The 16,721-nt window shown below is 44.8% G+C and overlaps 1 protein-coding gene across 3 annotated transcripts in view; it reads right to left on the reverse strand.

Annotated features, from left to right (window-relative positions):
* Positions 1-16,463, reverse strand: part of LOC147635047 (purple acid phosphatase 2-like) — a 91,036-nt gene extending 74,573 nt beyond the window's left edge. Inside the window, exons 1-4 of one of the 3 annotated variants that reach the window (XM_086804298.1) lie at positions 16,201-16,463; positions 15,461-15,669; positions 15,147-15,350; positions 14,877-14,988 (exon numbers count right to left, since the gene is read on the reverse strand). In XM_086804298.1, coding sequence (XP_086660424.1) covers positions 14,877-14,988; positions 15,147-15,350; positions 15,461-15,643 — 499 coding nt within the window. In that variant the 5' untranslated portion in view covers positions 15,644-15,669; positions 16,201-16,463. The remainder of the gene's footprint in view (positions 1-14,876; positions 14,989-15,146; positions 15,351-15,460; positions 15,670-16,200) is intronic. The other 2 variants (XM_086804300.1, XM_086804301.1) reach the window with 2 other exon arrangements.
* Between the last annotated feature and the right edge of the window lie 258 nt (positions 16,464-16,721).

Genomic DNA, 16,721 nt, shown 5'->3' on the forward strand with positions numbered 1-16,721 from the left:
AGAAGAAGAGGTCGAAGAAAGGTATGTGTTAAAAAGCTTGCTGTTTTTTCTGTGCATACTGCAGTTTTCAGTTTCAGTATGCGTTTTTCTTCATCGAAGAAACCCATGTTGATGGGAGATGGTAGTTTAGTAGGGTCGTTGCTTTGCATGAAGAAGAGGCCTGAATCGGTTGTGCAGTCGCATGTACTGTAGAGAGAGAAAAAAGAAAAAAAAGCACGTTTGCTTTTGATGAACGCGTAAGAGAGAGAGAAAGCGAGAGTACAAGGTTGACGTGTTGCTGGCGGGTGAGCTTACTGGTCGGAAAGGCCCTGCTGGGGCAGGCGCCTAGGCTTGCGTAGCCAGGTGGCCAAGCCTGCCAAGCCAGGCGGCCAAGCAGCCAGGCCCACGTAGGCGCCTAGGCTAGGCCAGGCGGGCTGGTGCCCAGGCCAGGCCGACGCCCAGGCCAGGCAAGGCGGGCTGGTGCCCAGGCCAGGCCGGTGCCCAGGCCAAGCCGGTGCCCAGGCCAGGCAAGGCGGGCTAATGCCCAGGCCAGGAGGAGGAAAAAAAAACGAGAAAAGCTAACGTTTTTCTAAGCTTTCGTTTTTTTTTTAGTTTTAAATTTTTTTTTTAAGGTTTAAAAACTCCTCTAAGGTTTAAAAGTGTTTATTTTTTAAAAAAAAACTTAGAATATATATATATATATATTTATTCAAGAAAAAAAAACACAAAAGCAAAGAAAAAGCCAAGCATAGCTTTTGGGGGCTTTTAGTTTTTTTGGGAAACCTTTATAAACCCCCTCAAGTGGGCTTCTTGCCACGCATCTCTCAAGTTTTCAAGCTCTCAAGCTCTCAAGTTTGCTCGCACTTTCATTGTGCAAAGATCGAATTTTCTCTCCACGTACCCTCTTCACGATGTCGACCCAAGAATCAGAGTTGGAGCCCCTTGTGGAACGGAAAGGCTTGCCAGCTACGGAAGGTACCGATGCCAATCTTTTTGATGATTTTGTGTCAAAATCAGATTTCCAAGAGTTCAAAGTAGCTCTCGAAGCTTCTTCAACGGAACGTCAAGCACAAATCGCAACCCAGATGCAAGCTTTGCAGAACTCCAATGCTCTATTGACCACTACCCTCTCTACTTTCTTGGGTATGGATACCTTGGCATCAGCTTTAGGCCCCAACATTACTCCAGAACCGTTCGGGGGCGAGCAAAAGCAGCGCACCAAGGAGATCGTGGACACGTGGCTACATAAGTGGCAAGTTCACTTTCAGTTTCATCCATATGATGACGGAAAGAAGATCCAGTTAGCAGCAGATTTCCTGTCCGGCAAAGCTTTGCTTTGGTGGAAGGAACTCAACCCTAGGCCAACGACTTGGGCACAATTTGAAGACGTTTTCAAGAAAGAATTCCTCAAAAAAGAGGATGATTACGATGTTGTTGCCCGTTTTTCAGCTTTGACCATGACCTCGCAGCACCTCACTTATGAGGTCTACCTCCAGAAGTTTCGTGACTTGCAGATGAAAGCTACAAAGATGGATCCCACTACTCTTTTGGGATTTTTCGTCGTAGCTGGTTTACCAGACTCGTACCGATTACAGGTTAAAAATAACAAATGTAAAACTTTGGACGAGGCCATTCATTCAGCTCGTATCTATGATGATACGATGGTCTCTTCCAAGTCGAAACCCGTTACCGAGCAGGGGAACAAGCATAAAAGAAAGTTCTCCACACCTATGGCTAACACGACTGAAGGCAAGTCTTCGGACCAACCTTCGAAGAATTCAAGTTCGACACTAGCAAAGAAGAAACGACTCCTTAGGGCTTTAAAGCTCAAGAAGGAAGGACATTGTTTTATCTGCGAAGAAAAAGGACACATGCATAACGAGTGCCCAAAGCAAAAGGGTACCAAGACAAACGCAGGACCCAAGCCAAAGGCAACTAACCAGTTGTCTTTGACAGATAAGTCAATTACTGTACTTTCTCGCCCTAGTACTTGTTCTGATTGTCTATTCAATTCTAAGGTATTTGGCTTGCATAATCTTCTCCGAGTTTATGGAGAAGTGAATGGCCATAAGATTCACATTCTTTTAGACCTTGGCAGTTCGCATAACTTTGTTAACTACAAACTTGTGCAGAAATTGAGTCTTGATACGACTACCTATGAGGTACGTCTACCTGCGGGAAGGCAAGTTTGGGATCGCAAGGTGGAGATGCTTCCAATCCAGATTCAGGACTACAAAGATACTCTGGAATGCTATGTTATGCATCTGGAAAATGTAGACTTGTTATTAGGGATTGAGTGGTTTAAGACTCTTGACGTACAGATAGATTGGTCTAGTCATATTTTTTCTTTTCAGCATAGAGACACCAAGTATAGTATTTTAGGTAATTGTATCCATCCCTCTCAGGGACCTCTTGTAAATACAATTGATTTTGGAAATATAATGGATTCTTCTTTGTATACTGCTTTCCATTGTGTATTGATTCCACTTTCTTCCTTTCTCATCCCTTCTTTGGATGTAAATGAATTAAGTGTGTTTGAAAGCAAAGAATTACAGAAGATACTTGATTCATTTCAAGATGTATTTCCTAAGGAACTGCCATCGGGTTTACCACGTGAACGGGCAGTAGATCATCGTATTGACTTGATCCCTGGTGCTCATCCTGTCAGTATTCCACCTTATAGGATGAGCCAAGCTGAGAAAGATGAGTTGGCTAAACAACTCGAAGATTATTTGAGGATGGGCCAGATCCGTCCAAGTAAATCACCTTGGGGTGCACCGTGCACCTGTGTTGCTTAGGAGAAAGAAGGACAATACCTGGAGAATGTGTATAGATTACAAGAGATTGAACAAGCTGACCATTAAGAACCGTTATCATCTCCCTAGATCAGATTACCTGATTGACCGGTTAGCAGGAGCGAAATATTTCACGAAGATAGATTTACGTACTGGCTATCACCAGATACGTATTCATGAAAGGCATGTCGAAAGAACCGCCTTTCGGACTAGGTATGGCCATTACAAGTTTCTCGTATTACCTTTTGGGTTAACCAATGCTCCAGCCACTTTCCAGCAAATGATGATGAACGATCTTTTTCGTGAACATTTGGGAAAATTTGTGGTGGTGTTCCTGGATGATATTTTGATTTATAGTCGTACTCTTGAGGATCATGTCAGACACCTCACGATTGTCTTATCTATTTCAAGACAGAATCGACTATATGCTAAGTTAAGTAAATGTGAGTTCTTTATGACCGACATCATTTACTTGGGACACAAGATCACTAGAGATGGATTGAGCATTGACTATGACCGAGTTCAGAAGGTTCTGGACTGGCCTATACCGCGAACAGTGAAACAACTTCGTTCTTTTCTCGGTTTTGTTGTTTTTCTTCAGAAATCTGTACGGGAGTACTCTCAGCTCACACTACCGATGACCGACTTATTGAAAGGTCGTGGACGTAAGTCAAATCAGCCTATCACTTGGAATAACGATTTGGATATGGCCTTCAGACTTTTGAAAGATAAAGTCAAGGAAGCACCTATCTTAGCATTGCCTGATCCTAGTCGGCCTTATGTTCTTGAAACTGATGCCAGTGACTATGCTATCGGGGCTGCTTTATTTCAAGATGGTAGACCGGTTGCTTTTGAAAGTAAAAAGCTAGACGACACTCAATCTCGTTGGCCAACCCTTGAGAAGGAGCTTTGTGCTGTGATTCATGCTCTCAAGGTTTGGAGACATTACTTATATGGCTCCAAGTTTGTGGTATTGACTGATCATCAGTCAATCAAGTATGTGTGTGATGCGGATGATTTGAGAGGCAGGAAAGCTCGTTGGGCGGAGTTAATGCAAGATTTTGATTTTGAGATCCGTTATCGGAAAGGGTCCATGAATAATATTGCAGATGCGCTTAGTCGAATTAGAGAGGTGAATTCTTTGTCGTTCACCGAGATTTCTACTGACTTATTTCAGTCATTGAGAGAGCTTTGCAGGACTGATAGTTATTTTGGTCCATTTTGGCAGAAGATCCAAGACGGGAGCTCATTGATTGACCAAGACTCGGTGACTGAGCAGTCTACCATTCAGGCTGCAGGAGGCGAGTGGATGATTCGGAATGGTTTACTATTCCGTAATGACAAAATTTGTGTACCACAGATCCCGGACATTAGGTCCAAGATTCTTGAGGAGTGTCACGACACCCCTTCTGCTCGACACCCTGGGTTACACAGGACACTATCGTTAGTAAAACACACTTTTTATTGGCCAAAGATAAAAGAGTATGTAGAAGATTATGTTCTGAAGTATCAGATTTGTCAGGCAAATAAAGCTGAACGCTTTACACAGGCTGGGTTGTTGCATCCTTTGCAAATCCCAGGTAATAAATGGGAAAGTATTTCCATGGATTTTATTACCGGATTGCCAAGAACACAACAAGGCCACGATTCTATTTGGGTTGTGGTAGATCGCTTGACAAAAATGGCTAGATTTTTACCAGCCCGAAAGACTATTACAGCTACGCAATTAGCACGGCAGTTTATCGAGCAATTGTTTAGGCTGTACGGGTTACTGCAGGACATAGTCAGTGATAGGGACTCTAAGTTTACGAGTGATTTTTGGAAACTTGTTTTTGAGAAGTTGGAAACAACTTTGAATTTGAGTTCCTCAGATCATCCTCAATCTGATGGCCAGACTGAAAGAGTGAATCAAATTTTGGAGGATATGCTTCGAGCATATGTATCCAAAAGACAGAGTTCATGGGAGGATTATCTTCCTATGTTAGAATTTGCATATAACAGTACTAAGCATACGAGTCCAAGTTTTAGTCCTTTCATGCTTATGTATGGTTTTCAACCAAGATCACCTGTTACAGTAGGATTCTCAAGACTTCAACATGATGCAGCGCGTAATTTTTGCAAGATATGCAGGAAATGTTACAAGTTACGAAGGAATCTATTAGAAGTGCTCAAGACCGAGACAGGTTTTATTCTAATAGACATCGTTCACCTAGAGAGTTCTCTGAAGGAACGATAGTGTATTTGCGAGTTCCGAAAGATTCCGAGACTTTACGGACAGATAGATCTCCGAAATTATCCCCTAGATACTGTGGACCATTTTGTGTTACACGACGGATTGGTTCAGTTGCATATGAATTTGTCATGTGCACCATAGATGCCATTGACATTCTCAAGGCTAGATCCAGAAAAGGCAACCAGATAAAGAGTATGAACCAGGTAGACAGAGCACAGAGCACCTTTTACAGTGTAGAATGAAGCAAGGCATGGATCAGATGGCTGTCGGCTGCAGGACAGAGGATACTGGCTCCCAGAAGAGCTGTCGACTGACGTCAGCAGAGTGCGGGCAACAAGGGCATCATGAGCAAGGAGGAGATCCAGTCGGAGAGCGTTTACAACAAGTCGGGCAGCGCTAAAAGTATTTTATGGTTGTGGAACTGGCCGACCCGCAGTCGGCCAGCATAAAGAGTGCCCAAAGACCCATATAAAAGGCAAGGGTGCTCATGGATTATAATCATTCAATCCTCTAGGGATTGGGTCAGTAGGAGTCCTAGTTTGGGACTGATTTTTGGGGTGTTATCACCTTTTTCAAGAAGGCAGCCAAGGGCTGCAGACATGTACCCTTTTTGTACCATAGATTATACTGAATTCCCAGCACTTCTCTCTCTCTCTCTACTCTCTCTCTATATCTGCGTTTTTGCATCAGATGGTGCGTTTTGCATCAAAAGGTTTCCAAGAGTGTTTAGGGCTGAAAGAAGACTCCCAGAGCTTCCGCGTGTTACATTGGTATCAGAGCATCAGGCTCAGCAAAGCTAAACACTGATTCAGTCCCAGATGATGGTGTACAGGTCCAAGGTACGGGAAAGTACACGGATTCGAAACCCAAGGTGGAAACACAAATCGGGAAGAACTCCCAGGAGGTTTGTTGGTGGTGTTCCACAGTGCCAGATGGGGATGGCAGTTCCGTGAGCCAGATAGGTTCTCAGGTAACGGTCCCAAGGGAGGTTGATCCTCCAAGGGTGATGTGAGAGTGCCAGACTCAGTTCCAGGAAAGAAGACCAAGACGGTGTTCAGAGCCAGGGCAGGAATGGATTGTGGAATAGAGGAAGACCAGATGCATAGATCTTCATCAGAGACAGAGTGGTTTAGAGAACAGGCCGGGTTTTCAGAGAAAAGGTTGCCAGGGATGGATGATGACAGTGGGACTTCGGGACAGGATTGGGATGATGACAGTCATCCAAGAGCAGGTTGGATTCCCGTCATCAAGTTTAGCAGAGGGGGATGTCATGTGCATCATAGATGCCATGGACATTCTCAGGGCTAGATCCAGAAAAGGCAACCAGATAAAGAGTATGACAAGGTAGACAGAGCACAGAGCACCTTTTACAGTGTAGAATGAATCAAGGCATGGATCAAATGGTTGTTGGCTGCAGGACAGAGGATGCTGGCTGCCAGAAGAGCTGTCGGCTGACGTCAGCAGAGTGTGGGCAACAAGCGCATCATGAGCAAGGAGTAGATCCAGTCGGGCAGCGTTTACAACAAGTTGGGCAGCGCTGAAAGTATTTTATGGTTGTGGAACTGGCCGACCAGCAGTCGGCCAGCATAAAGAGTGCCCAAAGACCCATATAAAAGGCAAGGGTGCTCATGGATTATAATCATTCAATCCTCTAGGGATTGGGTCAGTAGGAGTCCTAGTTTGGGACTAATTTTTGGGGTGTTATCACCTTTTTCAAGAAGGCAGCCAAGGGCTGCAGACATGTACCCTTTTGTACCATAGATTATACTGAATTTCCAGCACTTCTCTCTCTCTCTCTACTCTCTCTCTATATCTGCGTTTTTGCATCAGATGGTGCGTTTTGCATCAGAAGGTTTCCAAGAGTGTTTAGGGCTGAAAGAAGACTCCCAAAGCTTCCGCGTGTTACAGAATTGGATTTGCCTTCTCATGTGAAAGTTCATCCTGTATTTCATGTCAGTAGACTTAAGTACTGGGTGGAGCAGATCAGTTAGTTACTCCTCAAGAAATTATAGATGTCGAGGACATGACATTTGTTCCGCACGAACCTGAAAAGATTCTTGGATTTCGTGAACGAAGATTGCGTAATACGCTTATCACGGAATACAAGATCAAGTGGAAGGATCGTGTTGAGGAGGACGCTACATGGGAGACATTGACTACTCTTCAGAGAGATTACCCTGGCTTTTTAGTGAGCTCAGGAGTGAGCTCTTAGAGGAAGGGGAGTATGTCATGTGCACAGTGTGTATCTACCGTGTGCTACACGCACGCAAGACTAGTTTCGAGGCTTGGGGAAGCTTGGAACTAGGCAAGCTGATTGACGAGCTGAGTTAGGGATAAACTAATGGGCGGACACCCAAGTATGGACGGGCGGGCGCCCAAGTGTGGACGCCCGATGACCGGCTAAGAGCCTATAAAAGGGTGGCCAAGGTTAGTTATTGGGATATAGAGAGTCTCGCGAGCTTGTGAGAGCTCTATGGTCTTGGAGCCTGGATCTAGTGCACACGTGTACCTGCTTTGCGCAGCCGAGGCCGGCAGCAGTCTCGAGGCCCGCGAGGGCAGCCTCGTGGCGGTATGGGACGTCGCGAGGAGGAGATTGGTCGGTACGTCATCCTAGTTAGCTCAGCTCGTGGCTCGGTGGGGACAACCAAGACTGTGGGCTCGCCCACGGCTGTCATGGTTGGGAGGTGAGTCAGGCCTGCACCCCCTTGCTTGTTTGTTTGTTCGTTTGTTTGCAGGATTCGAGTTTCGAACCAAGATCGATCACGAGGAGATCCGTGGGGATTTGACAGGGCAAGCAGAGGATGCGTACTCTCACCCGCCGTAAGCGGCGAGCTTATGAGGAGGCTCAATACTGGGACACATATCACATGCTCATGAGCAGAGATGCTGCTGCTGCTTGGAGGAGACTCAGAAAGAAAGAAAGAAAGAAAGAAAACTATATTAACGTCCTTTAGAGGCCACATCTGACCTATAGGACTAATCAGATACATCCATGTGATTACATTCCACTTCAAAGAGCCCCGTCCTCCCACACCTATTACCGATCCTCAGACCTAGCAGACATATGCAGAGAGACTCTATGATGTGCCTGCACAGCCCCCTATACCACAACCCACAGAGCCATGCTCCACAGTCTCCACCTTCTTCACCCCACCTATGGTTAGGAGGGCCATATGCCGACTCCAACATGAACGGGCGACAGATCATACAGGATTATAGGGAGAGCATCTCATCTATGCTATTGATACATTGGCACCATTTCTTGCTCATCTCTTCAACAGAGCTTTGTCAGAGGGGTTTCCGGCTGAGTGGACGATGCACACTATTGTGCCGATCCATAAAGCGGGAGATGTACTAGACCCCGGGAACTACAGGACCATCATGATTGGCCATATATTTGGCCAAACTATACGGGGCAATTTTGGAGGCAGAGCTGAGCACTCATGCAGAGGTTGGGGGATTGAGAGCAGCAGGCCAGGCAGGCTTCCGACGAGCCTTCTCGACCATCGACCACATTTTTACATTGAGGTGCTTGATTGATCAGGCTAAGGCACAGAGGCAACAGCTCTATTGTTGCTTTGTAGATTTCCGCAAGGCATTTGATACTGTGTCCAGAGAGCGCCTCTTTCGGCGACTACAGACACTAGGCATACCTTCAGACATGATGTGGGGCATATACAGGCTATATGAGCAAGTCTTTGGGAGAGTCCGATGCCCAGGAGGCTTGTCCGACACAGTTGCTAGCACTATTGGTGTGAAGCAGGGGTGCCCGCTCTCCCACACGCTCTTTGGGCTCTATATTGATGAGGTGGTCGATTACATCACACAGGGAGGAGGCTCTGGGGTTGAGCTATCAGGTATTACTGTCCATGTTATGCTTTATGCTGATGACATTGTCTTGGTATCCGACACGCAGGTTGGGCTTCAAAGACACCTTGTGGCTCTTGATGACTTCTGCGCACAGCAGGGTCTCACAGTGAACCTTGGGAAAACCAAGGTTATGATCTTCCACACCTCACCCGCAGTCAAGAGCCACACTACTCTCACATTAGCAGGAGGGCGGGTCGAGGTGGTGAGCTCTTATGTTTACCTTGGCATCACATTTACTAGCTCAGCTGGACGCTTCTCCATGGCTCAGGCAGTCCGAGACAAAGTAACCCGGGGGTATGCAGCTCTTGCTGGCCTTGAGCGTCAGTGTCATCAGGCACATTTTCAGGAACCCCGCACGAAGGGGTGGCTCTTTGATACATTAGTGACACCAGCCTTGATGTATGCAGCAGCGGTTTGGGCACCAGGGCTTGCACCCTCCACATGGGTACAGCTAGAGAGACCACAGATCTTGATGCTCTCGAGGATGATACGCAGCAAACCATCCGTCCCGCACGACATTGTTCGAGCTGAGTTTGCTGCACCACCTATGGCAGTGGAGGCATGGTTCTAGACGATCTCCTTTATATACAGGATGAGGGAGATTATCCCGCCGAGCTTTTGAGGCATCCAAACAGCTGGCCGAGGCTGGACACACTGGATCTTGGTATGCACAGATGCTACAGTGGTTCTCACATCATGGGATAGACATTGAGCAGTTGCCACCTTTTCAGTATGATCAGTCTGCTCCACGGGGTTACCTCTCTCTCAATGAGAGGAACAGAGTGATGAGACAGGACATATGGCAGCGCTACATACAGGAGACATGGACAGCAGCAGAGAGCCCACTACCACCGAAGATGATGTATTACAGAGACCACTTTATGAGCATCTCAGGGGATGGGTTTATACAGCGACTGCGGTACATGGATGTATACATGCCACATAGCTCTCGCGTTGCTATTGGACAGCTATGAGTCTCATCACATCAGCTAGAGATAGAGGCTGGGAGAGCGGCACGGGTTCCCAGAGCTTAGCGGATATGCAGATTATGCCGCGAGGAGGTGGAGACTGAGGATCACTTTGTATGTAGATGTAGAGCCCACCAGGGAGTCAGAGATAGATATGCAGGATTGTTTGAGGAGCACTCTTCACTACATCAGTTGATGGAGGCCTCGGACCAGCGAAACAGCTTGGCAGACTACTACTAGAGCTTCATAGTTCTCGAGAGAGACTCCTCCAGACACCCGCTCCCACTAGGGGTGGGAGACAGTCCCAACTCACAGATTTCTTCCAGACAGCTATGCCACTGCCAGCTGATGTACCACGTGGGGTGACCGCACAGAGAGCAGAGGAATTGTGAGCCAAGAGGAGACCTAGACAGACTGGACATAGAGCACCACGAATCCGTCACCGAGAGAGAGCAGCTATCCGAATGAGACACCAGATGGAGACACAGGAGAGGCTAGCTCGCTTTCATTCAGACTCAGGGTACATGTCCACGCCATTCACAGCCTCAGCATCGACGATGTATGATATCTTATATCCCTCTTATGGCACTGGATGGAGTTAGACATAGATCTGCATAGCATGCTTGTACTACCCCTTCAGCATATAGAGATGCATCTTGCCTTAGCACTCCATCAACATCCCCACCCCCCTTTATATTGTTTGTATATGGGCTCCACCGCTCCATGATGATTCACAGTTGTATCCAGACACATGCACACTTTTTCTTTTCTTTCTTTTCTTCCGATGACCGGAAGAACACAGTTGTATTATTTTTTGTCTCATAGGCCGACTTTGGCCTCTCGTAGACATTAATATATCTTTCTTTCTTTCTTTCTTTCTCTCTCGTTAATAAAATCTTTCTCTCTCTCTCTCTCTCTCTCTCTCTCTCTCTCTCTCTCTCTCGTTGAGAGAAATCCCCAACTACGTGGTGAGTGCTCTAAAGACAATCCAGCTATTTTGTCTTCAGCTTCATAATCGGACTGCAAAGAATCATCTACATAGTTCTCACTGTCACTCTTAGATGTGTCACTTCCTTCATGAAATAGCCTGTAAGCCATTCCTGATACAGAACTCAGCCCGACTGATTAGAGAGCACACAATCTTGCAACAGAATAACCACATGCATGCCTCCCTCTGTCACATGCACTCTACACTCAGTGCATGGTGACAAGATGGCTCATCATCAGCAGTGCAACATTTGTACATTATGAGAACCCAGTAGGATGATATTTGTCGTACGCCGTGACCCCATTGTACATCCTCAGTCCACGATAAGTCAGGCACGAGCTACATAGGTCATTCCTCAGCCTTAGCAGATCAATCAATCAATCAAGTCCCTTAACCCACTTGAAGAGAATCATTCATGCATGTAGAGTCAATAGAAGCCTTAGGGTTTGCATCAAAAAGCACTCTGCATTTCGTCATTCCTCAGCCTTGGTAGATCAATCGATCAATCAAGTCCCTTAACCCACTTGAAGAGAATCATTCATGCATGTAGAGTCAATAGAAGCCTTAGGGTTTGCATCAAAAAGCACTCTGCATTTCGCATAACATGCATTCATATGCTTGTGCATCATTTGGAACATCACAGAAGCCTTAGGAAATTTACTAGGATTTATCTGGTATTTTCCAATATTTTATGGTATTTATTTAGCATTTAATGTCATTTATAAACATAAAATTTATTAAATAAATGACCAGCCAACTTGACCAGCCCCTATTTAGTATAAATAGGCTTGCATAGGGCTTAGACATTCCATTCAGCCTTCAGAAAGCTAGGCGCCTTCATCCTCAGCATTAGGAGCATTCCTGCCTTCAACCTAGACTGTTCCCAGCCCTTCTGGAGCTTGCGTTTGTGCTTTCAGCCTTCCCTGCAGCTTAACGCAGCCATCCTGCAGTCCCAGTCAGCAGCCAGCAGTTCCACAGCCCCTACAGCCATCAGGCGCAGCCATCTGTACCCTAACGCAGCAGTTCTGTCCTTTCAGCCTACAGGCGTCTGCATACAGCACTCTTTCAGGCCCCAGTTCAGTAGGTACCCTCTACGTTTGAGCATAGAACACCACCAGCAGGTATTCAGGTCAGTTCAGTCCTGCATTTGCAGTTCTACAGCAGTTTACCTTGCATATTCAGCCCTACAGCAGTGCCTCTGCCTTCTTTGCATCATCCATACAAGCTACAGTCATCTAGTGAAGGCAACATATCATTCATAAGCATTTTTCAGCATATTTACATAGCTTAGAACAATCCACCGCAATCCCTTCTCAGCCTCAGGTGTGCAGCCCTTCCTCATGCCCTTGGGAAGAGTGCATAGGCTGGAGATCAGTTCATTGAGGTGTTTCTACAGCCGTGTACAGTTCAGCCAGGCTTCCGATCCTCCGAGATCTTGCGTTTGGCTTATCTACAGTCCTCAGTCATTCTCTCTAAAGTAATAAAGCAAATACTATCTAGATAACGGGATAGGGGGCCCTTCAGTGGGTAATTTGGGACCCAATCTAGTGTACAATTGTCATCTTTCTTTCTCATATCTCTAAAGTTTGAAGTATTAAAGTGGATTGCTAAACTCACGAAACTCAAGATACAGAAGACAGCGTGAGCATTTGTGTGACAAGATCCTCCAATACGAAGACTTCCAGTCCTCCCACTCAGGGACTTCAAAGCTAGGATGAGGAGTCAGGACATCCCACTACTCAATCTAACCACCCTATCAAACTACAGGAGCTGGACATCACCAACACAGTGTTACAAAGATCATCCCAGGTCCATGAGAAGGTCACAATGTATGAGAGACATTTCTTAGAGCTGGGAGTTGCACATGGTCTTGTTATCTATAACGGGATGTCCTGATGGCCCTCCTCCAATGCCCTCACCTCTTTCCCTTACTCAAGAAGTACTAGCACCATGGACTACTTGATGGGATCTCTCACTTTGGCACACCTTCTCCCCAACTTCTTCATCCTTTGATGTCATGTGTACCCTGCACTAGGGTACACAGTGGCACACTGGCATCAGTGCAACATTTGTACAGAAATAGTACCTTTTAGGAACATTTGTTATACGCCGTGACCCCATTGTGAGCCCTCAGTCCAAGGATAGTCAAGCACGAGCTACGTATGTCAGTCTCCGAGCCATAGAGGTTAGTTAGGAGTCGGTCCTCTTAACCCACTGGGAGAAACCCATCAGATAAGTGCATGTAGTAGTCAACCATAGCTTAGGTTTTGTATCAGATGCATTAGCATATGTAGAGGCTAGTAAGGCATGTATATGGGCCAGCCAAAGGCTAACCCATGGCTATATGCCTCAGTCGGCAGCCTAGTTGGGGCTGTTTACAACTCTAAACTACAAATAGAGCACTCCTGTCAGCCAGCAAAGGACAACATGGAGCAACAGGTTGTGGATAGAAGTCAAACTATGCAAATTTTAACACTCCAATGCATAAATATGGCATTTGGGATACTAGGCTTACCTTTAATCTATTATTTAATGAAATATCTGGTGGTTGAGGCCTCTTGAAATAGAAGAGCTTTTCTGATGGGGATTTGAGACAATGCCCAATTTGATATAGGACCACTTGGAGCTTCCTTTTGTCCAATGGTCTCTGCTGCACCTTGAATTTGGTGACAAACTCGTCCCCTCGAGTACCCTACCCAAAATGATGAGCCCACACCCTAATCACCCTGACGGTAACAATTAATTGTCTTTCCCAAGACGATTAGTGAACTAAGCATGTATTAGACCCTAACTAATGATATTTTGATGATAATGACTTCTCCTAATCAATAATCCACAAGTTTTTTTATAGGCATCTAAGCCCTCTAGGCATACACACAAACTTGGGTTTAGCCTACCATGCAACTAGACATAATTGTGGGCTCAAATAGTGGAATTGTGGGCTAAAAAGCACAGTTTGAGTTTGAATGAATGAGAACTAGTTAAAATGGTGGCTACTCTCGTTAAAATGTGGGCAAGCACTAGTTTATGGTGGCTAGAGTGAACCTAAGTTTATTGCATGCGCCAAACATATCAATTTTAACTAATACAAGATGCAGAACACTTGTTTTGCCAAAACTTCCTACCACTTTCCACTTTTCCAATACCATGGGTGGATTACCATTTCCCACCTTCCCAAATCCATAGTGGTATTAGACCAAATAACATAGTCCAACTAAATCAATAAATGTGTGCACCTTAAACCTTCACCATTTTTTTTTAATATTTTTACTAGGCTAGACAAAGGTCTAGTTTATTTTTAATTTTCCAATTAATCATATTTACTTATCTTTTTCAATATCTTGACCCTTAGTTAGTGCGGAAAATGTGCACCTGGGAGTCACAGGGGTTTTTCTTTTTTTTTTAAGAAAATTGCACATGGGGGATACCATTTTCATTTGGAAAAAAGTCTATTCTCGCTTATTTTATTTTATTAAGGTCTTGAGAATTCTTAACAAAGATGACAATTTCTCATTTTCTCTCTATACAATTACATAGTTTGGCAATTTTTATCTTATGTCCCTTGGCTGGCTACTCCAAGAGACTTGTGGAAGCTGTGCAGTATTAGGTGAGACGGGAGGGGTCCTATTTATAAAGAAAGTATGCCCACTAAATCGGCTAACTAGTCTGCTGACTTTGCAATAATTTGCGTCTTACATTGATTGCATTCATACTCAGCCTCTTCTGTCTCTTTGTAGATTAGGGCTCACAACATGGGCTGAATTTTCTACTAAACCCATACCCTAACTAGTAATGATGCACTCAAGACAAAGCTGAAGACACTACAGAGCCAAAGAACTATAGAATAGTATGGTTGAAGGTATGATGACTGAGGTACATCCCCTTGGGTCTATCATCATTTCTATTTTTATTGACGAAAGAAAGCTAGAGATGAAGCTTCACCTAGTTTAATCTCATCTTTTATAGACAGAAACAAACATAAATCATGATATTCTCCATTCATCCTCTACATACCAATCACTCCAAAGGTGTATGCCACATACCAATCACTCCAAAGGTGTATGCCACATCTGGGCCAGGTTTCGGAGGCGTAACAAACCAAAACTCACGAACATCAGTTGCCAGTCCAATCTTGTATGTATAGTTGGCACCATGCTGGAGAAAGACAAATAATAATAGAATAAGTAAATTAAAATCGTCATTTGAAATTAGATCATTGAACTAAAATTTTCCTCATGATTTGCATTGATCACAAGCCTTACTTCATATGCTTTTTTTTCTACTTATAAACATTAAATATACAAATATCATACCATTAGGCCCTGTATTAAACAATGGTGAATAAATCCCGAAGTATAGTTTGCAAATCTATAGGTGGTGACATTGGCTTCCATGCTAACATGCTGAAAGTTACCACTTGCTAAGCCATATGATACAACATTTGATGCATTCTCAAAAGGTGTGACCCATGAAACTATAATCGCCCGGCCATCATAATCTCCTTGGGTTATATGCACCTAAGCATTCAAGCACCTGTTATTAATGCATGAAAGAAACTAAGCAAAATCTGGTATACATTAATTTGAATATGCGTACTAACCTAATGGTCATCATTAACATTAATCACCTGTTGTGGAGCATTGAAGCCCTCCGGAACACGGAAGGCATCACTGTCAACCGGCATGTCTTGAGATGCCGAGAGCTTTCGGATGTATCCGCTCGTCTCACCTGCATGGCTGACTGCTAGCTTCCAAACAAGCAAGGCAACAATGACATGTGCTACAAAAGAGAGGCACCATGTGGATTTCATTGTGGCAACTCTTGGCAGCGAGTAACCTAATGTGCCAAAACAACATAGCTATTACATTATAAATTTGGCGTGGGTGTGGGTAGCGGAGGGTGTGCGTGCGTGTGTGTGTGTGTGTGTGTGTGTGTCTCTCTCTCTCTCTCTCTCTCTCTCTCTCTCTCTCTCTCTCTCTCTCTCACATGCATGCATGCACACATATATAGATATAGATACATGCATACATAATTCGGTGCAGAGATATGCATGTATACACGATTGCATTAAAGGAATGAACTCTAACTCAATATCGTGAATGGATTTACTGGTTCATTTTTTGTATCTATTTGCAAGAAATGAGGCTGCTATGAAGTATGAACAGAACAAAACAAAACAAAACCACGGCCAGAGGCCCATCCTCACAGACAAGGTTCACGTAGCCAGTCTTGGATTTTCTGATTCCAATATTGATTTGTTTGTTTGTTTTATTTAGCACAGGCACACATTAATTTCTTCAGTTATGCCTTCAATCACAATAAGCAACTTCGACATTTTAGATGACAGTCGAGATGATGCTTTCTTACCATGGGAGGTTTAAACAGTGCAAAGAGCAGCTGCCTGTGTAGCTAACAATCGGTGTGAACTGAGAAGACGCACATCAAAGCCAACAATAGGCAGGGATCGAGCTCTCCTGTGCTCCTGGTGGAGCCTTTTTTCTCCCTACGGAAGAAAACAAGCGAGAAATCGTGACGGCATGTCTAAACGTTGGGTATCTTAGAGTCTAATGCAAGGAGAGATGTCACGATCCAGTGCAGTTCAATTTAATGTGTGTTACGGGAGAGACGAGATGAGACCAGAGAGACGAGACAAGACCGCTTAACGTCGACTTTTTTGATCTAAAGAGACCATGGACGGAGAGACTTGAACCCAGGTGGGTTCAAGTCCAATTACACTAGCCAATCTGGGTGATAGAGAGAGAGAGAGAGAGAGAGAGAGAGAGAGGTGGGTTCATGTCATCCCAAGGGCAGTTACACTAGCCAATCTACCACACTTGGGTGAGAGAGAGAGAGAGAGAGATATTTTTTAAAGATGTCGAGGAGGAGCA

The sequence above is a fragment of the Cibotium barometz genome, chromosome 10, assembly GCF_041138505.1.
Source record: "Cibotium barometz isolate CiBa-2024 chromosome 10, ASM4113850v1, whole genome shotgun sequence".
Lineage (NCBI taxonomy): Eukaryota > Viridiplantae > Streptophyta > Polypodiopsida > Cyatheales > Cibotiaceae > Cibotium > Cibotium barometz.